The sequence below is a fragment of the Nerophis ophidion genome, linkage group LG20 (genome assembly GCF_033978795.1).
Source record: "Nerophis ophidion isolate RoL-2023_Sa linkage group LG20, RoL_Noph_v1.0, whole genome shotgun sequence".
Lineage (NCBI taxonomy): Eukaryota > Metazoa > Chordata > Actinopteri > Syngnathiformes > Syngnathidae > Nerophis > Nerophis ophidion.
The window spans coordinates 20,217,275-20,245,023 of record NC_084630.1 but is presented as its reverse complement, the minus strand read 5'-3'; the positions used below and the strand labels follow the sequence as shown (position 1 = coordinate 20,245,023).

Below are 27,749 nucleotides of genomic sequence, written 5' to 3'. Positions count from 1 at the left end.
GAATTTGACATCACAAAGAAAAATAAACAGTCAATGGACAGGGGCACGAACGGGCCGACCAGACCGGGTGCGCCGGACTGGTACTAACGCCGGGGTGTCAGCAGAGGGAACTGATAGGGTATCCGCACTGTCTAAGGCAGGGGTTTCAAACTCAAATACAGTGTGGGCCAAAATATAAAACTGAACAAAGCCGCGGGCCAAGGTTGAACAAATTAACCTTTTAGGTGGTAGCGTGCATTGTAGTGTCCGGGAAGAGTTAGTGCTGCAAGGCGTTCTGGGTATTTGTTCTGTTGTGTTACGGTACAGATGTTCTCCCGAAATGTGTTTGTCATTCTTGTTTGGTGTGGGTTCACAGTGTGGCACATATTTGTAACAGTGTTAAAGTCGTTTATACGGCCACCCTCAAGTGTCACCTGTATGGCTGTTGACCAAGTATGCATTGCAGTCACTTATGAGTGTGTATAAACCGCTTACATTATGAAGCTGTTTGTATGGAGGATAAGCGGACGTCACGACAGGTTTTAGAGAACGTTAAAGGCAGTGCCTTTAAGGCACGGCCCCCAATATTGTTGGTCGGGTGAAAATCGGGAGATATTCGGGAAATTGGTTGCTCAGGGAGATTTTCAGGAGGGGCACTGAACTTCGGAAGTCTCCCGGGAAAATCGAGAGGGTTGGCAAGTATGAATATTAGCGGTGAATGCGGTGTTACAGCCACTGTATAATACCGGTGGGCCAGCTCTAATGTTAATTTGATATTGCCTCAAGGGCCAAATGAAATTACATGGCGGGCCAATTTTGGCCCGCGGGCCAGAGTTTGACACCCATGGTCTAAGGTACCGAGGGCCTAGAAGGATGCAAAACCTTAATATGGGGCCTAGGTAGAGCGGGGGGACGACCCCCGGCGCGGGGGTACGGCTGTGGTAACCGGCTCACTGAGATCCAACTGGGTCACTTTCAGCTGGTCGACCGTAATTTTTACAGACCGACCCCTGATATCCAAAAGAAAATGATTGTCCTGCTCTCTAGGATGTGAAATGGCCCATCGTAAGGAGCTGAAGGGGGCCGCGGGGGGCGTCAAGGTGGACTAAAACGAATGGTACTCTCCTTAAAGTGGGAACATGAGACAGCGTAATGCCGTGTTGAGAAGTGGGGATGGGGGCAAAACCCTTGGCGGCATCAAGAAGAGCAGCTCGCCGCTCACCGGTGGACCAAGGTGCCGTCGCTGCTAGCAATAAAGTCACCTGGCACTCGCAGGGGCTGGCCATACACCAACTCTACCGTGGAAGATTGCAGGTCCTCCTTGAGGGCAGTCCGAAGGCCCAGCATCACCCAAGGGAGCTTGTCTACCCAAGCGCTGTCTTTCAGGGACACCCTGAGCACTGCCTTCATGGATCTGTTCAATCTTTCACACATACCATTGGCCTGTGGGTGATACGCCGTTGTGTGGTGGAGTTTCACTCCCAAGCTCTCGGCCACAGTAGCCCAGAGCTCCGAAGTGAACTGAGAGCCCTGCTGGATGATATCTCCAGCGGGGTAATGAAACGGGCAACCCACGTACCAATGAACGGGCATGCAGTCTCTGCGGAGGTGGCGGATGTCAGATGTACCGCCTCCCGCCAGCGGGTGGTCCTGTCGACCATCCTGAGGAGGTATGTGCAGCTGCGTGAGGATGGGAGAGGCCTGACCAAGTCAACATTGACATGGTCAAAACGGCGCTCCGGAACCATAAACGGTGCTTGTGGAGCCCGCGTGTGGCAGTGCACTTTTGAGCGCTGGCATGCCACGCAGGGGGAAACCCAGTCCCTAACGTCTTTTTTCAGTCCACGCCAGACAAATTTTGCAGCTACTAGCCGCTGGGAAGGTTTCCTCCCAGGGTGGGAGAGGCTGTAAAAAGGGGTCCAACACGCGGCGCCTCCAACTGGCGGGCACAAAGGGCTGTGGCCGACCAGTAGCGACGTCACAAAGGAGCATAACCCGTGTCATCAAATGGGACCTCAGACAAACGTAGCCCTGTGGTTGCAGCCTTCAGAGCTTTGATGTCTGGTTCGTCGCCCTGGTCAACTGCCATTAGAGCCAAATCGAGTCCCACATGGACAGTGCCTGCGACGGCTCGGGAAAGGAAGTAAGAAACGACAATGCTCTTACCAGCAAGGTGCTGGATGTCCTTCGTGAACTCTGAGACGTAGGAGAGTTGCCTCTGTTGCCGAGCCGATCACGGTTCAGCCGTCTTGGCCATCGCGAAAGTGAAGGGTTTGTGGTACACAAAAGCTGTGAAAGGCCGGCCTTCAAGCAACGGACAGAAATGGTGTATGGCCAGATAGAAGCCGAGGAGCTCACGGTCAAATGTGCTACATTTCCGCTCGCAGGGGCGCAACTGCCTGCTAAAGAAAGCCAAACATTGCTAAGTGCCGCCCACCCACTGCTCATGCACTGCACCTACAGCATAGTCTGACGCGTCCGTGGTTATTGCAATACGGGCATCGGGTAATGTGTGTGCCAGCAGGGTAGCGTTAGCGAGAGCAGACTTGACCCCCCCCACAGTCCACCCTGTGCTTGGGAGCACCTCCTTTAAGAGCATCATACAGGGCCGCATGAGGTCAGCTGCCCGGGGAATAAAACGATAGTAAAAATTTACTATGCCAGAGAACTCCTGAAGAGCCTTAACCGTGAGTGGACGGGGGAGTTTGCAATGGCAGCAACCTTCCCTGGGAGGGGAACTGCCCCGCACTCTGTGACACGATGTCCAAGGAAGTCAATTACAGACACCCCGAACTGGCACTTAGCCGGGTCAAAAATGAGCCTGTGTTGGCTAAGGCGCTGAAAAAAAGAGTCCTTCGATGGGTCACATGCTCGGCTTGAGAGGTGCTTGCTACCAGGATATCGTCCAAGTAGACAAACAGAAATGGCAAGGCACGTAAAACAGAGTCCATCAACCGCTGGAAAGTATGTGCGGCACTCTTAATGTCAAAAAGCATACATAAAATTTGAACAGTCCAAATGGGGACATGGCCGCTGTCTTCGGGATATCAGAGGGGTGGACCGGCACCTGATGACAGCCCCGGACGAGCTATACCTTAGAAAACACAGGTTGGCGGTAAAAACTTGTATGTGGGGGACCGGATAACGGTCCGGGGTAGTCGCCTGTTTTGAGTTCGCGGTAATCCTTGCACGGCCGCCAACCATGTGGCGGGGCGACGCCCACGGGCTGTCTGAGCGGCGAATTATCCCAAGGCGTTCTATGGTCTCGAAATCTAGCGATGGAGAGCTTAGCAGGGTCCAGGCGCCGGGCTTGTGCGTGCACAGGAGGGCCCGTGGTGGCGATGTGGTGTTCCACACCATGTTTGGCGGTAGCTGACGAGAATGTAGGCTGCACTAGGGTGGGGAACTCTGCGAGGAGGCGCAGAAAAACGTCTGCGGTGGGTAGCATGCTGGAAAGTCTGATTGAGTCCGTCCCGTTGAGACAGCACAGAACATAATCGCATCCACCAAACGCCTGTTTTTTATATCCACAAGGAGGCCGAAAGCACAGAGAAAATCTGCACTGATGAGCGGCACTGTCACTTTAGCAGTCACAAACTTCCGACTAAAACGCTGTCCACCAAAACACAGCTCCACGAAGAGCAGCCTGCCAGTACTGCCGACACTCATGGCTACTGCTGAGCGCCGGCCTTGGCGTTTCCCGGCGGCGGTCCACGAAAACTGCCCGGGGGCGGCACCGCCAGGCTTTTGTCCCGAACTTTGCATGGAAAAAACATAGTCCAGAATCCGGTTGCCGCATGGGGGGAGTCGCAGCAGCGAGAGTGGAAGAATCTGCCATGGGTCTTTCTGTCTCAGCCGGAAGTAATGCAGCCACATAGGTCGGTTGGGAGGCTACAAAGAACTTATACGCTTCCACAGCTAGTTCGCGGAAGTCCAAAATGGCGGTGTTAGCTAAAGCAGCCCGCATCTGAGAAGGCAGGAGTGTCAGGAAAAGCTGCACGAAAAGGAGTCCTGGACTGTGCTCACCTAAGAAGCTTAGCATTTTGTCCATTAGTTCAGATGGCTTGCAATCACTAAGCCCCTGCAACGAAAAAAGACGGCGAACTTGCTCCGCGTTGGAAAGTTCAAATGTCTTTAAAGGGGAACATTATCACAATTTCAAAAGGGTTAAAAACAATAAAAAATCAGTTCCCAGTGGCTTGTTTTATTTTTCGAAAAAAATTGTTTTAATTTTACACCTCCCGGAATATCCCTAAAAAAAGCTTTACAGTCCTTGATTTTCGCTATTTGCGATGCGACTGTCCATTTCCCTGTGACGTCATACAGTGCTGCCAATACAAACAACATGGCGGTTACCACAGCAAGATATAGCGACATTAGCTTGGATTCAGACTCGGATTTCAGCGGCTTAAGCGATTCAACAGATTATGCATGTAGTGAAACAGATGGTCGGAGTATGGAGGCAGATAGCGAAAACGAGATTCAAGAAGAAACTGAAGCTATTGAGCGAATAGCTATTGACGCTATTTGGCAATAGCATGGGTGTACCTAATGAAGTGGCCCACAGTATGGCTGCCTTATTAGCATCGCCGGTAAAATGTGCGGACCAAACTGGAGCAACGTAAATCCGTCGATTGGTAAGTATTTGTTTCGCATTAAATGTGGGTATCTAGTTTCAAATGTACATACAGCTAGCGTAAATAGCATGTTAGCATCGATTAGCGTAGTATGTTAGCATCGATTAGCTGGCAGTCATGCCGTGACCAAATATGTCTGATTGGCACATAAGTCAACAACATGTACTTTTCTGCCCCAGTGTATGTATGCTCAACAGAAACACATTGTCATGTGCATAATTGAACAGTACAGTGAATAATGATAACAAAGTCAAGTAACAGGGGTGGTGAATTATTTCCATAAATCAACCGCTACAACACACATTATATTTCGGACTGTAGATGGTGAAATCCCCAAATTCTTTGCAATAGCTCATTGATGAATGTTGTTCTTAAACTGTTGGATACTCTGCTCACACATTTGTTGACAAAGTGGTGACCCTCGCCCCATCCTTTTTTGTGAATGACTGAGCATTTCACGGAAGCTGCACCCGTTGGCTGTTCCATATAAGTGTTTGATGAGCACCCCTCAACTTTCTCAGTCCCTTTTGCCACTTGTGCCAGCTTTTTTAAACATGTTGCAGACATCAAATTCCTAATGAGCTAATATTTGCAAAAAATAACAGAGTTTACTAGTTTGAACTTTAAGTATCTTGTCTTTGCAGTCTATTCAATTGAATATCATTATAGCAAATCATTGTATTCTCTTTTTATTTACCATTTACACAATGTTCCAACTTCACTCTATTTGGGTTTTGGAGATTAAAACCATCATAAATCACCATGGAAGAAGATATGTTTACATTTGCACAAGTGTGTACGAAAAGAAGAAAGCGCTTAAATCTTACTGCTTTTACCGTATTTTTATATATAAGTCGCACCTGCGAAAATGCATCGTAAAGAAGGAAAAAAACATATGTAAGTCGCACTGGAGTATAAGTCACATTTTTGGGGAAATGTATTTGATAAAACCTAACACCAAAAATAGACATTTGAAAGGCAATTTAAAATAAATACAGAATAGTGGACAACAGGCTGAATAAGTGTATGTTATATGAGGCATAAATAACCAACTGAGAAGGTGCCTGCTATGTTAACCTAACATATGAACCCCGTTTCCATATGAGTTGGGAAAAATGTGTTAGATGTAAATATAAACAGAATACAATGATTTGCAAATCCTTTTCAATCCATATTCAGTTGAATATGCTACAAAGACAACATATTTGATGTTCAAACTGATAAACATTTTTTTTTTTTTGCAAAAAATCATTAACTTTAGAATTTGATGCCAGCAACACGTGACAAAGAAGTTGGGAAAGGTGGAAATAAATACTGATAAAGTTGAGGAATGCTCATCAAACACTTATTTGGAACATCCCACAGGTGTGCAGGCTAATTGGGAACAGGTGGGTGCCATGATTGGGTATAAAAGCGGCTTCCATGAAATGCTAAGTAATTCACAAACAAGGATGGGGTGAGGGTCACCACTTTGTAAGCAAATTGTCAAACAGTTTTAGAACAACATTTCTCAACGAGCTATTGCAAGGAATTTAAGGATTTTACCATCTAAGGTCCGTAAAATCATCAAAAGGTTCAGAGATTCTGGAGAAATCACTGCACGTAAGCGATGATATTACGGAAATTTGATCCCTCAGGCGATACTGCATCAAAAACCGACATCAATGTGTAAAGGATATCATCACATGGGCTCAGGAACACTTCATAAAACCACTGTCAGTAACTACAGTTGGTCGCTACATTTGTAAGTGCAAGTTAAAACTCTACTATGCAAAGCGAAAGCCATCTATTAACAACACACAGGAAAGCCGCCGGCTTCGCTGGGCCCGAGCTCATCTAAGAATGACTGATGCAAAGTGGAAAAGTGTTCTGTGGTCTGACGAGTCCACATTTCAAATTATATTTGGAAACTGTGGACGTGGTGTCCTCCGGACCAAAGAGGAAAAGAACCATCAGGATTGTTGTAGGCGCAAAGTTGAAAAGACAGCATGTGTGATGGTATGGGGGTGTATTAGTGCCCAAGGCATGGGTAACTTACACATCTGTGAAGGCACCATTAATGCTGAAAGGTACATAAAGGTTTTGGAACAATACATGTTATCATGGACGCCCCTGCTTATTTCAGCAAAACAATGCCAGGCCACGTGTTACAACAGCGTGGCTTCGTAGTAAAAGAGTGTGGGTACTTTCCTGGCCTGCCTGCAGTCCAGACATGTCTCCCATGGAAAATGTGTGGCGCATTATGAAGCGTAAAATATGACAGCGGAGACCCCGGACTGTTGAACGACTGAAGCTCTACAAAAAACAAGAATAGGAAAGGATTCCACTTTCAAAGCTTCAACAATTAGTTTCCTCAGTTCCCAAACGATTATTGAGTGTTGTTAAAAGAAGTGATGTAACACAGTGGTGAACATGCCCTTTTCCAACTACTTTGGCACGTGTTGCAGCCATGAAATTCTAAGTTAATTATTATTTGCAAAAAAAATACAAAGTTTATGAGTTTGAACATCAAATATGTTGTCTTTGTAGCATATTCAACTGAATATGGGTTGAAAATGATTTGCAAATCATTGTATTCTGTTTATATTTACATCTAACACAATTTCCCAACTCATATGGAAACGGGGTTTGTATTATGGTAAGAGTCATTCAAATAAATATAACATACAGAACATGCTATATCTTTACCAAACAATTTGTCACTCCTAATCCATAAATCCCATTAAATCTTATACGTCTAGTCTCTTATATGAATGAGATAAATAATATTATTTGAAAGTTTACGGTAATGTGTTAATAATTTCACACATAAGTCGCACCCCTGGCCAAACTATGAAAAAAACTGCAACTTATAGTCCGAAAACTACGTTACTCACTTCCAGTATAAAAGCAAACACATTTCTGGTGACGTGTTAGTATTAACTCTCCCTTCCTGAAGTAATGTGTTTGGTATAATTGTTGTGTTATTCCATCACGGTGCCTCCCAGCTGAACGCTGATATTGAGATTCAGTGATCAGTGACGATGCCGTCATGAATGTGGTTGTTGGAGGAAAGGAGGAAGAATAATGGAGATGTGAAGCAGGCTGGTGATGCTGGATATCATCTATTATTAAAGGGCAGAAGTAGTGGGATGGAGAATGTGTGTGCTGGCATCATCTAAAGCAGGGGTCTCAAACTCAATTTACCTGGGGGCCAGTAGATGCAGAAACTGGGCGAGGCTGGGCCGCGAGAAAAGATTCTTTAAAACAGAATCTAACATGCACTTTTTCATGAATTCACCTTCTATGAATGGCTTTCCCGCCCTAGCAACCATCTCACTCACCAAGTCGTGTTTGACTGCAGCATCACTCTTTTCGTTTGCTTTCTTGAAGAAATCTTGCTGCCTCGGTAGACTTTTTTTAAAATGTGCAACCCGGTTCACTCTCTCATCTCCCTGGTACTTTGCATACTCCTCAGCATGTTGAGTTGTGTAATGACATCTCAAATTGTATCCCTCATTGCAACTTTCTCTGTGCAAATGTGCTCAACAAAGAAATATTGCACCTCCCCCTTTTCCTGGAATTGTTTTTGCTCACCACTAACCTGTCTGTTCACTGCAGGCTTTGATAAAGACACACTGAAAAAAATAACTTGGAAAAATGATTGTAAGTAGTAGTTGTTAGTTCATGCACTGTGTTGGTTTTGTTCTTTCTATCAAGGTGATGTTCATACACGGTTCATTTTGTGCACCAGTAAAATAACATATAACATTGTCTTGGATTTGAAACATTTTTAATTTTTTTTGCACTAAAGACGGGTTAGGTGAATGCGTATATGAAACTGGTAGGGTTCAGTGCCTCCAACAAGGTTAACCCTCTAGGACCCACAGTGATATATTTACAACATTTTTATTTTATTTAAAAAAGGGTTGAAAGTATTTTCATTTCATTTTCAACCACTGTCTTATACTGTGCATATATTATGTACTTATTTTGCTTATACGAGGTCGGGTAGCAGGGGCAGCAGCCTAAGCAGGGAAGCCCAGACTTCCCTATCCCCAACCACTTTGTCCAGCTCCTCCCGGGGGATCCCGAGGCGTTCCCTGGCCAGTTGGGAGACATAGTCTACCCAACGTGTCCTGGGTCTTCCCCGTGGCCTCCTACCTGTCCCTAAGGAGGCGTTCAGGCGGCATCCTGACCAGATACCCGAAACACCTTATCTGGCTCTTTTCCATGTGGAGGAGCAGCGGCTTTACTTCGAGTTCCTCCCGGATGACAGAGCTTCTCACCCTATCTCTAAGGGAGAGCCCCGCCACCCGGCGGAGGAAACTCATTTCGGCCGCTTGTACCCGTGATCTTGTCCTTTCGTCATAACCCAAAGCTCATGACCATAGGTGAGCATGGGAACGTAGATCGACCGGTAAATTGAGAGCTTTGCCTTCCGGCTCAGCTCCTTCTTCACCACAACGGGTCGATGGAGCGTCCGCATTACTGAAGACGGCGCATTGATCCACCTGTCGATCTCACGATCCACTCTTTCCTCACTCGTGAACAAGACTCCAAGGTACATGAACTCCTCCACTTGGGGCAGGGTCTCCTCCCCAACCCGAGATGGCACTCCACCCTTTTCCGGGCGAGAACCATGGACTCGGACTTGGAGGTGCTGATTCTCATTCCGGTCGCTTCACACTCGGCTGCGAGCCAATCAAGTGAGAGCTGAAGATCCCGGCCAGATGAAGCCATCAGGACCACATCATCTGCAAAAAGCAGAGACCTAATCCTGCAGCTACCACACCGGATCCCCTCAACGCCCTGACTGCGCCTAGAAATTATGTCCATAAAAGTTATGAACAGAATGGGTGACAAAGGGCAGCCTTGGAGGAGTCCAACCCTTACTGGAAACGTGTCCGACTTACCGCCGGCAATGCGGACCAAGCTCTGACACTGATCATACAGGGAGTGGACCACCAGAATCAGACAGTCCAATACTGGGGTATCGGACGTATATATGTTATATTTCATATTGCTTTTAGTCTATTTTATACCTGCATTGTCCTTTCCATCATTTGTAACTGAGCTACTGTGTGGAACAATTACCTTTGTGGATCATTAAAGTTTGTCTGAGTCTAAGTCTAAAAGTCTTATACCCTACTGAACATTGTCTTTGCTGACTTACATTAGAGTTATTTACAGAGCTCGTGCAGCCAATGACAATCTGTTTACACACCTGCAATGGAAGCGCCCAAAAACGGAGCAGTGCACGGAAGGTAAAAAAAAGTCTAAACGTAAAAGGTAATTACAGATACTTAGCACCATGTTTTGGTTTTTCTCAAGGCGAAAAAAACAAGGAGACGACTCCCGGCGGGGGATTTGTTTACTATTTCACGCGGCCAAACATTCATTGGATGAATGAAAAACTTTTATCAGAATTGAAGACACTATTTGAGGGAGCAAAAAAAGCCCAGCCGGTGAAACCCCATTCGACTCTAAGACCTGCAGTGTAAGGTTTAAAGGGGAACATTATCACCAGACCTATGTAAGCGTCAATATATACCTTGATGTTGCAGAAAAAAGACCATATAATTTTTTAACCGATTTCCGAACTCTAAATGGGTGAATTTTGGCGAATTAAATGCCTTTCTGTTTATTGCTCTGGAGGCGATGACGTCAGAACGTGACGTCATCGAGGTAACACACCCGCCATTTTCATTTTCAACACATTGCAAACACCGGGTCTCAGCTCTGTTATTTTCCGTTTTTTCGACTATTTTTTGGAACCTTGGAGACATCATTGGTGTGTTGTCGGAAGGTGTAACAACACTAACAGGGAGGGATTCAAGTTGCACCGAAGATGCCAAAGTGTCTGCCGCCAGACCCCCATTGAATGTGCTGTAGTGTCTTCTCATTTTACCGGCGATGACAGACATGGCACAGAGATGTATGGATAACCTGCAGATAAATTTGCAACTATAAAGTCAACAAAATCACAAAGGTGAATTTTATTGTTGGCTTATGTGCTAATCAGACATATTTGGTTGCGGCGTGACTGCCAGCTAATCGATGCTAACATGCTACGCTAATCGATGCTAACATGCTATGCTAATCGATGCTAACATGCTATTTACCGGCGATGACAGACATGGCACAGAGACGTATGGATAACCTGCAGATGCATTTGCAATGATAAAGTCAACGAAATCACAAAGGTGAGTTTTGTTGATGTTGACTTATGTGCTAATCAGACATATTTGGTCGCGGTGTGACTGCCAGCTAATCGATGCTAATATGCTATTTACCGGAGGTGCTAAAGCAGACATGGCACAGAGATGTATGAATAACCGGCAGATGCATTTGCAACTATATTACGTTTCCTTCCACCCACATTTAATGCGAAAAAAACACTTACCAATCGACGGATTTAAGTTGCTCCATTATCACAAAATGCGAAAGTCCTGATCGCAGCTATTCGGCCATGCTATGGCTATGAATAGCGTCAATAGCTATTTGCTCAATAGCTTTCAGTTTCTTCTTTCATACTTTCATACTCCAACCATCTGTTTCAATACTTGCGTAATCTGTTGAAATCGCTTAAGCCGCTGAAATCCGAGCTAATGTCACTATATCTTGCTGTGGTATTCCCATTGGTTTGTTTACATTGGCAGCACTGTATGACGTCACAGGGAAATAAATGGATAGTGGTTTCGAAGCTAGCGAAATAAGGCATTTTAAAGCTTTATTTAGGATATTCCAGGACCGGTAACATTTTGAAAAAACTTCAAAAATACAACAAGCCACTGGGAACTGATTTTTATTGTTTTTAACCCTTTTGAAATTGTGGTTAACGTTCCCTTTTAAGGTCCCGTCGAAAAAAAACATTTTTGTTGGATTTGTGTTTGAGGCCAAAATGGGCAAATTATACACTGCCAAAAGTCAGTGTTCAAAAATAAGGGGAAAAAAATGCAAAAATGAGGGGTATTTTACTTGAACTAAGCAAAATTTATCTGCCAATACAACAAGAAAATTTGGCTTGTCAAGACTTTGCAAAACAAGTAAAATTAGCTAACCTCAATGAACCCCCCCAAAAAAATGTTCTCAATACGTTGAAAAATATTCTTAAATTAATAAATGCTAGTGACATTATCTTGACATAATGATATGCGCTCGGCATTACATTTCTTGAAACCAGCAAACGTACACTAAAAACAACTTTATTGTTCTTAACGGAAAGGCAACAAGGCAAGCGCGTGTTAATCTCAGGGTCTCCTAGCCGCTCGGGCAAATCATATTGTCTAAAAATGCATTTTTCCATCCATAAGATCACTTACTGTACAATGTCTGCTGTCATTAGTATGCCAACTGCTATGATGTTCATATATTCCCTACTTAACATCACTTACTGTACAATGTCTGCTGTCAATAGTAAGCCAACTGCTATGATATTCATATAGTCCCTACTTAACATCACTTACTGTACAATGTCTGCTGTCATTAGTATGCCAACTGCTATGATGTTCATATATTCCCGTTTAGACGAAAAATTATGTATAATCCTCATGAAAAAAGAAGGGGGTGGGGGGTGGAACCAACAAAGACCAATTGTCTTTCCATGTCTTTCTCGCCATTTCCGGGTCTAAATTGGATGCCAAAGTTGACCAACTCGTCAGATTATCTCTTCATCCTTCTACTATTCAGTTGAGAGGCATTATTTGACATCATTGTGCCAAGTGTGTGCTCTTCCAGAATATATACACACTATATATACATATATACATGTATAAATATTTACAAATATACCCAAACCATTGCTGACCGTGGGAACTTCACACTGGATTTCAAACAATTTGGATTTTGCTCCTCTCCAGCCTTCCTCCAGATTCGAGCGCCTTGTCTTCCAAATGGTTTGGAGAGTGTTTCATCAAGTCCAGAGTCAATGCAGCTGTGTACCAAGAGATTTTAAAGCACTACATGCTTCCATCTGTTGTAAAGCTCTATGGAGATGATGATTTCATTTTCCAGCATGATCTGGGACCTGTCCACAGAGCCAAAACCAGCAGTAACTGGTGTAGTGACCATGGCATTACTGTCCTCCATTGGCCTGCCAACTCCCCTGACCTAAACCCCATAGAGAACTTGTGTGTTATTGTGAAGAAGAAGCTGAAAGACACCAGACCCAATAATGCAAATGAGCTGAAGGCCACTCTTGAAGCATCCTGGGCATCCATAACACCTCAGTAATGCCGCAGGCTGATTGCCTCCATGCCACACCGCATTGATGCAGTAATCCATGCAAAACGATTCCGACAAAGTACTTAGTGCATTGACATTTTTAAATGTTTGATTTAGTTCTGCTTTTATAAATCTTTTTTACTTGGTCTGAGAAAATATTCTAGTTTTTTGAGATGGGATTTTTGATTTTTCTTAAGCTGTATGCCATAATCAGCAATATTAAAATAATAAAAGGCTTGGAATAGTTCAGTTGATGTGTAATGAAGCCAGAGTATATGACATTTTCATGCTTTTAGTTGCATTACAGAAAATAAAGGACTTACTCACAATATTCTAATTTTCTGAGACAGTCTTGTGTGTGTTTTGATATAAATATATATATATATATATATATATATATATATATATATATATATACATATATATATATACATATATATATATACATATACACACACACACGCACACACACAGCCAGGCCCCCAGCCAATTATTTTTTTATTGTAATTTTGAATAATTTACCTGAATGTGCATGAACTATTTCTGATTTAAAATAGTTAGAAATGTCACATGTTAAATGTTTAAATATGAACTGTCCGTTTACTATACTGTGCCAACTGTACTACTATATGAGTACATGTTTTCTCTTGTTTCATTGAAAATAAAACCGCAAAGTCTATTTGGCTGTCATCCATCCATCCATCCATCCATCTATCCATCTTCTTCCGCTTATCCGAGGTCGGGTCGCGGGGGCAACAGCCTAAGCAGGGAAACCCAGACTTCCCTTTCCCCAGCCACTTCGTCTTGCTCTTCCTGGGGGATCCCGAGGCGTTCCAAGGCCAGCCGGGAGACAGTCTTCCCAACGTGTCCTGGGTCTTCCCCGTGGCCTCCTACCGGTTGGACGTGCCCTAGACACCTCCCTAGGGAGGCGTTCGGGTGGCATCCTGACCAGATGCCCGAACCACCTCTTCTGGCTCCTCTGGATGTGGAGGAGCAGCGGCTTTACTTTGAGTTCCTCCCGGATGGCAGAGCTTCTCACCCTATCTCTAAGGGAGAGCCCCGCCAGACGGTGGAGGAAACTCATTTGGGCCGCTTGTACCCGTGTTCTTATCCTTTCGGTCATGACCCAAAGCTCATGACCATAGGTGAGGATGGGAACGTAGATCGACCGGTAAATTGAGAGCTTTGCCTTCCGGCTCAGCTCCTTCTTCACCACAACGGATCGGTACAACGTCCGCATTACTGAAGACGCCGCACCGATCCGCCTGTCGATCTCACAATCCACTCTTCCCTCACTGGTGAACAAGACTCCTGGGTACTTGAACTCCTCCACTTGGGGCAGGGTCTCCTCCCCAACCCGGAGATGGCACTCCACCCTTTTCCGGGCGAGAACCATGGACTCGGACTTGGAGGTGCTGATTCTCATTCCGGTCGCTTCACACTCGGCTGCAAACTGATCCAGTGAGAGCTGAAGATCCCGGTCAAATGATGCCATCAGGACCACATCATCTGCAAAAAGCAGAGACCTAATCCTGCCGTCACCAAACCGGAACCCCTCAACGCCTTGACTGCGCCTAGAAATTCTGTCCATAAAAGTTATGAACAGAATCGGTGACAAAGGACAGCCTTGGCGGAGTCCAACCCTCACTGGAAATGTGTTCGACTTACTGCCGTCAATGCGGACCAAGCTCTGGCACTGATCGTACAGGGAGCGGACCGCCACAATAAGACAGCCCGATACCCCATACTCTCTGAGCACTCCCCACAGGACTTCCCGAGGGACACGGTCGAATGCCTTCTCCATGTCCACAAAGCACATGTAGACTGGTTGGGCAAACTCCCTTGAACCCTCAAGAACCCTGCCGAGAGTATAGAGCTGGTCCAAAGTTCCACGACCAGGATGAAAACCACATTGTTCCTCCTGAATCCGAGGTTCGACTATCCGGCGTAGCCTCCTCTCCAGTACACCTGAATAAACCTTACCGGGAAGGCTGAGGAGTGTGATCCCACGATAGTTGGAACACACCCTCCCGGTCCCCCTTCTTAAAGAGAGGAACCACCAACCCGGTCTGCCAATCCAGAGGTACCGCCCCCGATGTCCATGCGATGCTGCAGAGTCTTGTCAACCAAGACAGCCCCACAGCATCCAGAGCCTTAAGGAACTCCGGGCGGATCTCGTCCACCCCCGGGGCCTTGCCACCGAGGAGCTTTTTAACTACCTCAGCGACCTCAGCCCCAGAAATAGGAGAGTCCACCACGGATTCCCCAGGCACTGCTTCCTCATAGGAAGACGTGTTGGTGGGATTGAGGAGGTCTTCGAAGTATTCCTTCCACCTATCCACAACATCCGCAGTTGAGGTCAGCAGAACACCATTCGCACCATACACGGTGTTGATAGTGCACTGCTTCCCCTTTCTGAGGCGGCGGACGGTGGTCCAGAATCGCTTCGAAGCCGTCCGGAAGTCCTTTTCCATGGCTTCCCCGAACTCCTCCCATGTCCGAGTTTTTGCGTCAGCGACCGCTGAAGCCGCACACCGCTTGGCCTGCTGGTACCTGTCCACTGCCTCCGGAGTCCTATGAGCCAAAAGGACCCGATAGGACTCCTTCTTCAGCTTGATGGCATCCCTCACTGCTGGTGTCCACCAAGGGGTTTTAGGATTGCCGCCCCGACAGGCACCAACTACCTTGCGGCCACAGCTCCGATCAGCCGCCTCGACAATAGAGGTGCGGATCATGGTCCACTCGGACTCAATGTCCAGCACCTCCCTCGTGACATGTTCGAAGTTCTTCCGGAGATGGGAATTGAAACTTTCTCTGACAGGAGACTCTGCCAGACGTTCCCAGCAGACCCTCACAATGCGTTTGGGCCTGCCAGGTCGGTCCGGCATCCTCCCCCACCATCGCAGCCAACTCACCACCAGGTGGTGATCGGTAGAAATTTCCGCCCCTCTCTTCACCCGAGTGTCCAAAACATATATATTTGGCTGTCATCTGTTTTAATTATGAGACACAATTGTGTCAAAGTCAGGATTTTTTTTCATTTCATGCTGGAAAAAATAAAGTATTACTTTGAAAAAGCAGTTTTATACTTGTGAGTGTTGGTGACAGAGCTTTAAACACTAAATATTTTAGTTTTAAGCATGTTTTACTCAATATAAGTCATCACATCTCAGCACCAAGCTGTAATATCTTACTGAGATCATTTAGGAGCAAAACCCTTAAAACGAGTAAAACACTAACATAAAATCTGCTGTGAGAGAAGAATGATCTTATCAGACAGAAAATAAGCAAACATCACCCTTATTTGAGATATTTCTTACTTAGATTTCAGTTTTTGCAGTGTAGGAGTGTAGCAAATCCTACCTGTCCCGTGCTGTAGCTGTTTACAATAACTGCCAAAATGAAGACAGCCATGGTCCGATGTTCAGCCTGGAAGAAAAAAAAGTCAATAAAAAACTGATGTATTTATCTTTGGAAGGCGTTTTGATGAGTTTTGACTGAGTTGAATACTAATGTTTGGCCATTGTTGTAGGAGAGGGCTGTCGGTATATTGTTGGAAGAAAATCAAACCAAAAACACAGTAAAAATGTCAGAAAAATGAGCAAAAATACACAATGTTATCGTCAAAGTTTGTTGTTGACGAACCCTAAGATGCAGAGAAGGAGGCAGGCATGGAGTAAGAAAACATAGTTTAATTTAAAACACTAAAACGAAAACAAACAAAGGGTACAAACAAAAAGCGCGCACATGGGCGGATAACAAACAAAAAGACCTATCGTGGAAGGTAGCAGGTATCTAGCAGGAAAACAGAAATCTTACTTGTAATAAGAAAACAAACTTGGAAGCAGGGAACAAAAGACAATAAGCTACAAACCACTATCGATTTTAGCTTACCGCAACGCTGCATAGACAAGATATGATACGATACGATACGATACGACAGGACACGACAGGTAGCACTGACACAAGAGCGACAATAACCCAGCACTGACTGGAGGAACAAAGCAGGTAAAATAGGAACGGTCTGATTGAACCCAGGTGTGGCCAGCTGAGAGGAAACAGCACACAGGGAGACAAACAGGAAGCTGAACAAAAATAAGAGTGCTGACAGGAACAAAGGAAAGGAAATACTAAACACACAGAAGAAAGACTAAAACACAAAAACTGTCAGGGGCAAGCCTGACAGTAATGAGAAAAGGCAGAAAGGTTTTTTATTTTATTTATTTAGTTATTTTTTCGTTGAACAATGTACATACTAACATACATTCTCAATGTACACAAAACACCAAGATACTTGGGGCGGTATAGCTCGGTCGGTGGAGTGGCCGTGCCAGCAACCTGAGGGTTCCTGGTTCGATCCCTGCTTCCACCATTTGGTCACTGCCGTTGTGTCCTTGGGCAAGACATTTTACCCACGGAATTTAGATCTTGGGTTTTCACTACGTAAAGCGCTTTGAGTCACTAGAGAAACTCGCTATATAAATATAATTCACTTCACTTGAATCGTAGAGCCACTAATCGATTCCCCCAGTGTCACACCGAACATTTGTGTTAGTACAAATGTACGTGTTCCCTCACTTCTATTGTGCGGTATTCCTGCAATTTTCCTGAATTTTCCATTGTATTTTTGAATCATTCTACCAATTTACGTTGTGCAATGTGATACCAATGACATGAATTCAATGTCACATGCTTAATACACATTTGTGCATGCATAAGCTTAGTTCTGGGTGAAGTAATGTGTCCATCTCTGGCCGTGGGCTGTTGACAAATACTGATTCAAATGGCGGTGAGAGTAGAAGGGGGGGGGCTTGCAACTCAAATTATACTGGCATTTGAGTACAAAAGCAGATTCTAAAAATACTCATAATTTAAAGTACTTCTACGAACCCCATTTCCATATGAGTAGGGTAATTGTGTTAGATGTAAATATAAACGGAATACAATTATTTGCAAATGGGTGTTGTTGATAAATGGCTTTCACTTTGCATAGTAGAGCTTTAACTTGCACTTACAGATGTAGCGACAAACTGTATTTAGTGACAGTGGTTTTCTGAAGTATTCCTGAACCCATGTGGCGATATCCTTTAGAGATTGATGTCGGTTTTTGATACATTGCCGTCTGAGGGATCGAAGGTCACGGTCATTCAATTTTGGTTACCCGCCATGCCGCTTACGTGGAGTGATATCTCCAGATTATCTGAACTTTTTGATGATATTATGGACCGTAGATGTTGAAATCCCTAAATTTCTTGCAATTGTATTTTGAGAAACATTGTTCTTAAACTATTTGATTATTTGCTCACGCAGTTGTGGACAAAGGGGTGTACCTCGCCCCATCCTTTCTTGTGAAAGACTGAGCATTTTTTGGGAAGCTGTTTTTATACCCAATCATGGCACCCACCTGTTCCCAATTAGCCTGCACACCTGTGGGATGTTCCCAATAAGTGTTTGATGAGCATTCCTCAACTTTATCAGTATTTATTGCCACCTTTCCCAACTTCTTTGTCACATGTTGCTGGCATCAAATTCTTAAGTTAATGATTATTTGCAAAAAAAAAAAAAAAATTTTTATCAGTTTGAACAGCAAATATGTTGTCTTTGTAGCATATTCAACTGAATATGGGTTGAAAATGATTTGCAAATCATTGTATTCTGTTTATATTTACATATAACACAATTTCCCAACTCATATGGAAACGGGGTTTGTACATCGAGGTACCACTATTTCTATTGTGTAAAGCAGTGGTCCCCAACCACCAGTCCTTGGACCGGTACCGGTAAATAATTCGGGAAAACTTTAAAATGAGGAATATATACTACGTAAGAAAGACTTAATTAAGAAATTAGACACTGGGGCAGGGTTCGGGAACCTTTTTGGCTGAGAGCCATGAAAGCCAAATATTTTATTATACATTTCCATATATCCTCATCCGTTTATCCGAGGTCGGGTCGCGGGGGCAGCAGCCTAAGCAGGGAAGCCCAGACTTCCCTCTCCCCAGCCACATCGTCCAGCTCCTCCCGGTGGATCCCAAGGCGTTCCCAGGCCAGCCGGGAGACATAGTCTTCCCAACGTGCCTGACCAGATGCCCGAAACACCTCATCTGACTCCTCTCCATGGGGAGGACCAGCGGCTTTACTTAGAGTTCCTCCCGGATGACAGAGCTTCTCACCCTATCTCTAAGGGAGAGCCCCGCCACCCGGCGGAGGAAACTCAGTTGGGCCGCTTGTACCCGTGATCTTGTCCTTTCGGTCATGACCCAAAGATCATGACCATAGGTGAGGATGGGAACGTAGATCGACTGGTAAATTGAGAGCTTTGCCTTCCGGCTCAGCTCCTTCTTCACCACAAGGGATCGATACAGCGTCCTCATTACTGAAGACGCCGCACCGATCTCACCATCCACTCTTCCCTCACTCGTGAACAAGACTAGGTACTTGAACTCCTCCACTTGGGGCAAAATCTCCTCCCCAAACCGGAGGTGGCACCCCACCCTTTTCTGGGCGAGAACCATGGACTCGGACTTGGAGGTGCTGATTCTCATTCCAGTTGCTTTACACTCGGCTGTGAACCGATCTTGTCAGAGCTGAAGATGTTGGCCAGATGAAGCCATCAGGACCACATCATCTGCAAAACGCAGAGACCTAATCCTGCAGCCACCAAACCGGATCCCCTCAACGCCCTGACTGCGCCTAGAAATTATGTCCATAAAAGTTATGAACAGAGTCGGTGACAAAGGGCAGCCTTGGCGGAGTCCAACCCTCACTGGAAACGTGTCCGACTTACTGCCATCAATGTGGACCAAGCTCTGACACTGATCATACAGGGAGTGGACCGCCACAATCAGACAGTCAGATACCCCATACTGTCTGAGCACTCCCCACAGGACTTTTCTTGTTTGAAAACTCGACAGTGCGCCTTATAGCCCTGTGCGCCTAACATAAGGAATAAGTTAGGTTGTGCTTACCGACCTCAAAGTTTTTTTTGGTACATGGTGTAATGATAAGTGGGAACAGTAGATGGCAGTCAACTATTAGAGAGAAGTGGAGGCTGCACTATGATGGCAATATGACTCAAGTAAACAACACCAACATTGTATATGTTCCATTGAAGATATAGAACATTACACACGGCGCTCAAAAATGTATCAAAATGTTTTAGTAGGACTTTGGTAAGCTATGAAGCCACACCGCTTGATGGATTGTACTGTGCTTCAACATTGGAGTATTATTATAGTGTGTGTATATAAGGTAAAACATATCTGGTGTTTTGTTTCGCAATATTATGCAAAAGCAACTTTTCTTACCTTCTGGTACCTGCTGATTTGTATTTGGAATCTGCATGAATCTTGAAAATTTGCGCGAGTCCGCTTTTGTAGTCTGCGATGACACCGTAGTCCTAAGCCTCTTTTTTTCCTCTATCTTCTTGTTATGGGACATTCATCCTCTGCTGTTGCCATTTCTAATATAAAGTAGTGTCAAGTTCTTACTTAAATCTGTCAGTAAACCCGCTATGAATAAAAGTTAAAGTTAAAGTAGCAATGATTGTCACACACATACTAGATGTGGCGAAAATATTCTCTTAGTTTGACCCATCACCCTTGTTCACCCCCTGGGAGGTGAGGGGAACAGTGGGCAGCAGCAGTGGCCGTGCCCGGGAATCATTTTTGGGGATTTAACCCCCAATTCCATTTTTATAGTCTTTGGTATGACTCAGCTAGGGTTTGTACTCACAACCTACCGATCCTAGGGCGGACACTCTAACCAGAGCGCTAAAACATACTGGTACAGTGAGCTTAAATTATTCACCCAAGGAACTTTAGTTATTAGAGAGTTCCGGTCGGACGGTTTACCACGGGACACCAATCCGGCGTTGTTGTTGCACTAGTGAGCCACGGATGAGCAGACGCTGCTCCGTTATTAATTGAAGTTAAGTCTAAATGTCACTAAACAGTTAGCGACACCTTTTGACACTTCTTCCACTCCTGTCACGCTACACTGCTACAAAAAAAATGTCGGCGAGAAGACGCTGTCAAAGGTGAGCCACGTAAATAAGACCGCCCACAAAACGGCACATCCTGAAGCGACTGTCAGAAAGTGACTTGAAGATGATGTGTAAAATATTATCTATGCAACATTTTGACCAAAGAACCACCATCACGTGTTAAGTAGACTAGTGTTTTTCAACCTTATGATTAAAATTGAAAAACTGAGGAGGCACGCCACCAGCAGAAATCATTAAAAAACAAAACACAGTTCACAGTAAAAAGTCGTCGTCGCAATTGTTGGATATGACTTTAAAGCATAAGCAAGCATGCATCACTATAGCTCTTGTCTCAAAGTGGTGGCTTTTTCTCTTTTTGGGTATTTTCCTGTAGCAGTTTCATGTCTTCCTTTAAGCGATATTTCCCGCATCTACTTTGTTTTAGCAATCAGTAATATTTCAGTTATTTTCATCTTTCTTTGTGTGGACATTGTTGATCTTCATGTCATGTTCGGATGTACTTTGTGGACGCCGTCTTTGCTCCACAGTAAGTCTTTGCTGTCGTCCAGCATTCTGTTTTTTTTTCTCTCCTTTGTAGCCAGTTCAGTTTTAGTTTGGTTCTGCATAGCCTTCCCTAAGCTTCAATGCCTTTTCTTAGGGGCACTCACCTTTTGTTTATTTTTGGTTTTAGCATTAGACACTTTTTTTACCTGCACCCTGCCTCCCGCTGTTTCCAACATCTACAAAGTATTACACAGTTACTCTCCCGAGCTCTAGACAGCACCGACACCCAAAAACAACATATCATTTGCAGACTATATTTACTGGTTTGCAAAAAATCTTTTTAACCCAAATAAGTGAAACTAGATAATCTCCACGGCACACCAGACTGTATCTCACGACACACTAGTGTGCCGCAGCACAGTGGTTGAAAAACAATGATGTTAACTCGGGATCACCAGCGCAGTGGCCTGTTCTAAAAAAAAGCTCAAATAGCAGCACTTACCAGTGAGCTGCCTCTATTTTATAAATTGTATTTATTTACTAGCAAGCTGGTCTCGTTTTGCTCGACATTTTTAATTCTAAGAGAGACAAAACTCAAATAGGATTTAAAAATCCAAGAAAATATTTTAAAGACTTGGTCTTCACTTGTTTAAATAAATTCATTTATTGTTTTACGTTGCTTCTTATATCTTTCAGAAAGACAATTTTGGAGAAAAAATACAAGCCTAAAAATGATTTTAGGATTTTTAAACACATATACCTTTTTACCTTTTAAATTCCTTCCTCTTCTTTCCTGACAATTTAAGTCAATGTTCAAGTAGATTTATTTTTTTCTCATAAAGAATGATATATACATTTTAATTTAATTCATCATTTTAGCTTCTGTTTTTTCGACGAAGAATATTTGTGAAATATTTCTTCAAACCTATTATGATTAAAATTTAAAAAAAATATTCTGGCAAATCTAGAAAATCTGAAGAATCAAATTTAAATGTTATTTCAAAGTCTTTTAAAATTTTTGTTCTGTAAAATCTAGAAGAAATAATGATTTGTCTTTGATAGAAATATAGCTTGGTCCAATTTGTTATATATTCTAACAAAGTGCAGATTGGATTTTAACCTATTTAAAACATGTCATCAAAAATATATATTTATTGTGAGAAATCATTACGATGATCAGTGTTTCCACAAAGATAAATAACATTAATTATTAATAATAACAGAGTTAAAGGTAAATTGAGCAAATTGGCTATTTATAGCAATTTATTTAAGTGTGTATCAAACTGGTAGCCCTTCGCATTAATCAGTACCCAAGAAGTAGCTCTTGGTTTCAAAAAGGTTGGTGACCCCTGATGTAGACCATAAGAGAGTGTTTTACATTTAGAAAAAAAATGACAATATGACCCCTTTTATGCGTCTTTTTTATGAAAAAGGACCTGAATAGACCCACTCCTCGGCAGTGCGTTTGCCCACATTTGAGGTCCTCTCCAAGGTTTCTCATAGTCATTATTGTCACCGACGTCCCACTGGGTGTGAGTTTTCCTTGCCCTTATGTGGGTTCTTCCGAGGATGTCGTAGTGGTTTGTGCAGTCCTTTGAGACATTTGTGATTTAGGGCTATAGAAATAAACATTGATTGACTGATTGATAAGTTTGAAGAAATATTTCACAAATATTCTTTGTCGAAAAAAATGGTCTTTCTGAAAGTTATAAGAAGGAAAGTAAAAAATAAAACCTTTATCAATATAAACAAGTGAAGACCAAGTCTTTAAAATATTTTCTTGGATTTTCAAATTCTTTTTAGGTTTTGTCTCTCTTAGAAATTAAAATGTCAAGCTAAGCGAGACCAGCTGGCTAGTAAATAAATACAATTTAAAAAATAGAGGCAGCTCACTGGTAAGTGCTGCTATTTGAGCTTTTTTTTAGAACAGGCCAGTGGGCGACTCATCTGGTCCTTACGGGCTACCTGACCCCTGGACTAGAGCATTCACACTAGAAGTAGATCACCAGGGTGTGAGCAGGCCTATTATCACAACTGTTTGATGAAAATACTCACTGGCATGTAGCTGTCCGCCAACACGGAGAGAAAATACTTGTGACCGTTGTCTTTAACCAGGTCAGCTTGACAAGACTGCAAAGAGAGGGAGATACACTTTAATACAATGGAGCTTTCAAAAGATTTAAGCAGACATTATTTGCAGTTCACCTGAAGGGAAACGAGTTGAGGGTTAGTTGTCTGTCATCTTAAAACTGTAATCAGTCTGACATCATATGTGAACCATAGAAAATTTAATTTCTACATCACTCACACCACATCTATTAGTACCGGTACATTTTAATCCCAATTCTATTTGGAGTCACCCTAATAGAGCGACCCCTACAGGCTACATTGTAAGCACACTTAAAAACATGTAAAACGTGTTCTTTTCTTACATACTTTAAGAGTATGATTTACAGGTAGAATAAGAATATTAACTTACGCTGTCCACAGCCAGGATTTTGGCCCAAATGAAAACCAGCAGCGGTCGCAGCTCTCTGGCTGAGCTCTGGAGTAGCTTCAGCACGTACGGAAAGATCCCAACAGACAAAGCCTGAAAACACAAGACACTCTCGGCTTAGGATCCAGGTCTGGGGTCTCAGATCCAGTGCGTGCGTCGACGGGTAAAACAGAGCTTTTTCAACGTGTGTCGTAAGAACTGTGCGATGTGATATGATGTTTAAAAACATGACTTTATTGACTTTGTGTTGTTTCGTTTACTGCAGCTGTTTGGACACACCTTCTCATTTAAAGGGGAACATTATCACCAGACCTATGTAAGCGTCAATATATACCTTGATGGTGCAGAGAAAAGACCGATTTCCGAACTCTAAATGGGTGAATTTTGGCGAATTAAATGCCTTTCTGTTTATCGCTCTTTTTGGGATGACGTCAGAACGTGATGTCTCCGAGGTAATACAGCCGCCATTTTCATTTTCAACATATTACAAACACCGGGTCTCAGCTTGTTATTTTCCGTTTTTTCGACTATTTTTTGGAACCTTGGAGACATCATGCCTCATCGGTGTGTTGTCGGAGGGTGTAACAACACTAACATGGAGGGATTCAAGTTGCACCACTGGCCCGAAGATGCGAAAGTGTCTGCCGCCAGACCCCCATTGAATGTGCCAGAGTGTCTCCACATTTTACCGGCGATGACAGACATGGCACAGAGATGTATGGATAACCTGCAAATGCATTTGAAACCATAAAGTCAACGAAATCAGAAAGGTGAGTTTTGTTGATGTTGACTTATGTGCTAATCAGACATATTTGGTTGCGGCGTGACTGGCAGCTAATCGATGCTAACATGCTACGCTAATCGACGCTAACATGCTATTTACCGGCGGTGCTAAAGCAGACATGGCACAGAGATGTATGGATAACCTGCAGATGCATTTGCAACCATAAAGTCAACGAAATCACAAAGGTGAGTTTTGTTGATGTTAACTGCCAGCTAATCGATGCTAACATGCTACGCTAATCGATGCTAACATGCTATTTACCGGCGGTGCTAAAGCAGACATGGCACAGAGATGTACGGATAACCTGCAGATGCATTTGCAACTATATTACGTTTCCTTCCACCCACATTTTATGCGAAAAAAACACTTACCAATCGAAGGATTTAAGTTGCTCCAGTGTCACAAGATGCAAAAGTCCTGATCGTTTTGTCCGCACATTTTACCGGCTATGCTAACGCAGCTATTCGGCAATGCTATGGCTATGAATAGCGTCAATAGCTATTCGCTCAATAGCTTCAGTTTCTTCCTCAATACTTTAATACTCCAACCATCTGTGTCAATACATCCGTAATCAGTTGAATCGCTTAAGCCGCTGAAATCCGAGTCTGAATCCGAGCTAATGTCGCTATATCTTGCTGTGCTATTCGTGATTGTTTGTTTACATTGGCAGCACTGAATGACGTCACAGGGAAATAGATGGTGGCATCGCAAATAGCGAAAAAGCTTTTTCAGGGATATTACGGGACCAGTAACATTTTGAAAAAAACTTCAAAAAATACAACAAGCCACAGGGAACTGATTTTTATTGTTTTTAACCCTTTTGAAATTGTGATAATGTTCCCCTTTAATGTGTTTTTCTTTATTTTCATGACTCTTTACATTGTAGATTGTCACTGAAGAATCAAAACTGTGACACCTGTGAAGTGAAAAACATTTCAGGTGACTACCTCTTCAAGCTCATCGAGAGAAAACAGTAATCAAGGCAAAGGGTGGCTATTTTGAAGAAACTACAATATATAACACACACACACACACACACACTGGATATCATTTGGAATAGGGACCAAGTTGTTGATCAGGACTTGTGGGGACCACCCTTTCTACAGGTTGTGGAGACATAAAAAAAAAAAAATTGGTAAAATGTCCACTGCCCAGTTAGCTCATACACGTCTTTAAATCTCTGGATTGATGAAGTAATGTGCTGATCATTCTGGGGAAAAAAAGTTAATATGGTTCATGGGGACAAAATTAAAAATAATTTTGCATAATTCACACAAATTTGTACGTGACAACTGAGGACCATTTAAAAAAAAAAAGTTCAAATTAATTATGACATGATCCTCAGAATACAGCACTACAGTTGTCCTCTTTTAGGAAGTTTCACCACTTAAATGTTAAAGCAAATCATTTAAAAATGTTTCCCTTTAGGAGACCTGTTATTTGGTCCCCATACCGTCAGAAGTACCCTAAAAGTGACTTTGTAAACCAGGGGTCTCAAACACGCGGACGTTATTATGCGGCCCGCACCTTGATGTGAAAATTTAATGTTGGCGCGGCCCGCGAGTTTTATATAAAAGGCGCTTTACAGCGTCATACTTGTATACCCTCGATTTTTCCGGGAGACTCCCAATTTTCAGTGCCCCTCCAGGGGTAATCATTCTCCCGAATTTCACCCACACAACATTATTAAGGGGGCACAGTGGAGGCACTGTCTTTACTGTCCTCTACAACCTGTACAAACAGCATGTTGTATTTGGCTTCTGTAGATGCAGTCAGCGACTGCAAGACATAGTTGGTCAACAGCCATACAGATCACACTGAGGGTGGCCGTACAAACAACTTTATCACTGTTACAAATATGCGCCACTCTGTGAACCAACACCAAACAAGATAACAAACACATTTTGAGAAAACATCCGCACTGTAACACAACAGAACAAATACCCAGAATCCCATGCAGCACTAACTCTTCCGGGCTACAATATACACCTCCGCCTCCCACAACCCCTCCTCCTATTGGACACTGCACACTGTATGCATAGTGGAAAAGCGGGACGAGACGGCAGGTTGTAGAGGACACTTAAGGCAGTGTCATCACGGCACGTCCTTAATAAATGTTCTCCCGGTTTCCACCGGGACAACGATTGCCCCGGGAGATTGTCGGGAGGGGCACTGATATTCGGGTGTTTCCCGGGAAGATCACGAGAGTATGGCAAGTATGTTGCTAGGGCGGGAAAGCCAATCAAAGACGGTGAATTCATTAAAAAATGCATGTTAGATTTTTTTTTTAGAAATCTTTTCTCGCGGCCCAGCCTCATCCAGTTTCCGCATCCAGTGGCCATCAGGTAATTTGAGTTTGAGACCCCTGGTGTAAACAGAGCGATGTCCCCATTAAGTCAGCATTTTCAGAACACGCACGCACACTTGTATTTGCTACCTTCTTAAGGCCTCCAAAAAATGTCTAGGACCACCCTTTCTAGATATATAAAGATGTGCATTTACAACATCAATTCTAAATACATACAAAGCCAACATTAAAAAAGTTTGTTGTGAAAAATCAGTTGGATTTCACAAGAAAAACTTTGAATTTTGCCCGTTTTATAATAAAAGTCATCATTTTGCTCAACGCAAGTCAAACTTTTATAAGAAAAACTGAACATTTGCGCAATATTATTATAAAAGTTGGAATTTTACTCAAAACCAGTCGCCATTTAACAAGAAAAGCTTTAAATTTAAAATTTCGAAAAGTTCAAATTTGATGTTAAACATGTTTACTTCTAAATAAACGTGTTTAATTGGCCAAAGCTTAAAAATCACTTAGGCATCTTCAGAATGGATCTGACTATCATTTAAAAAGGTTTCCCTTTCGGGGACCTGTTTTTTTTGGTCCTCATACTGTCAGAGTTCCCCTACAAGTGTGTAAACAGAGCGATGTCCCCATTAAGTCAGCATTGCCAGAACACACACGCAAGCACGCACACACTTGTATTTATTACCTTCTTAAGGCCTCCAAAAAATGTCTAGGACCACCCTTTCTAGATATATAAAGATGTGCATTTACAACATAAATTATAAATACATACAAAGCCAACATTAAAAAAGTTTGTTGTGAAAAATCTGTTGGAATTTCACAAGAAAAACTTAGAATTTTGGCCGTAT

At 43.4% G+C, this 27,749-nt stretch overlaps 1 protein-coding gene across 4 annotated transcripts in view; it reads right to left on the bottom strand.

The window, feature by feature from the left end:
* The window catches only part of rptor (regulatory associated protein of MTOR, complex 1), a 480,971-nt gene that overhangs the window by 179,047 nt on the left and 274,175 nt on the right, over nt 1–27,749 (bottom strand). For all 4 annotated transcript variants that reach the window (XM_061880673.1, XM_061880675.1, XM_061880674.1 and 1 more), the window contains exons 14-16: nt 23,789–23,899; nt 23,365–23,439; nt 16,185–16,250 (exon numbers count right to left, since the gene is read on the bottom strand). In XM_061880673.1, the coding sequence (XP_061736657.1) occupies nt 16,185–16,250; nt 23,365–23,439; nt 23,789–23,899 (252 nt within the window). The remainder of the gene's footprint in view (nt 1–16,184; nt 16,251–23,364; nt 23,440–23,788; nt 23,900–27,749) is intronic.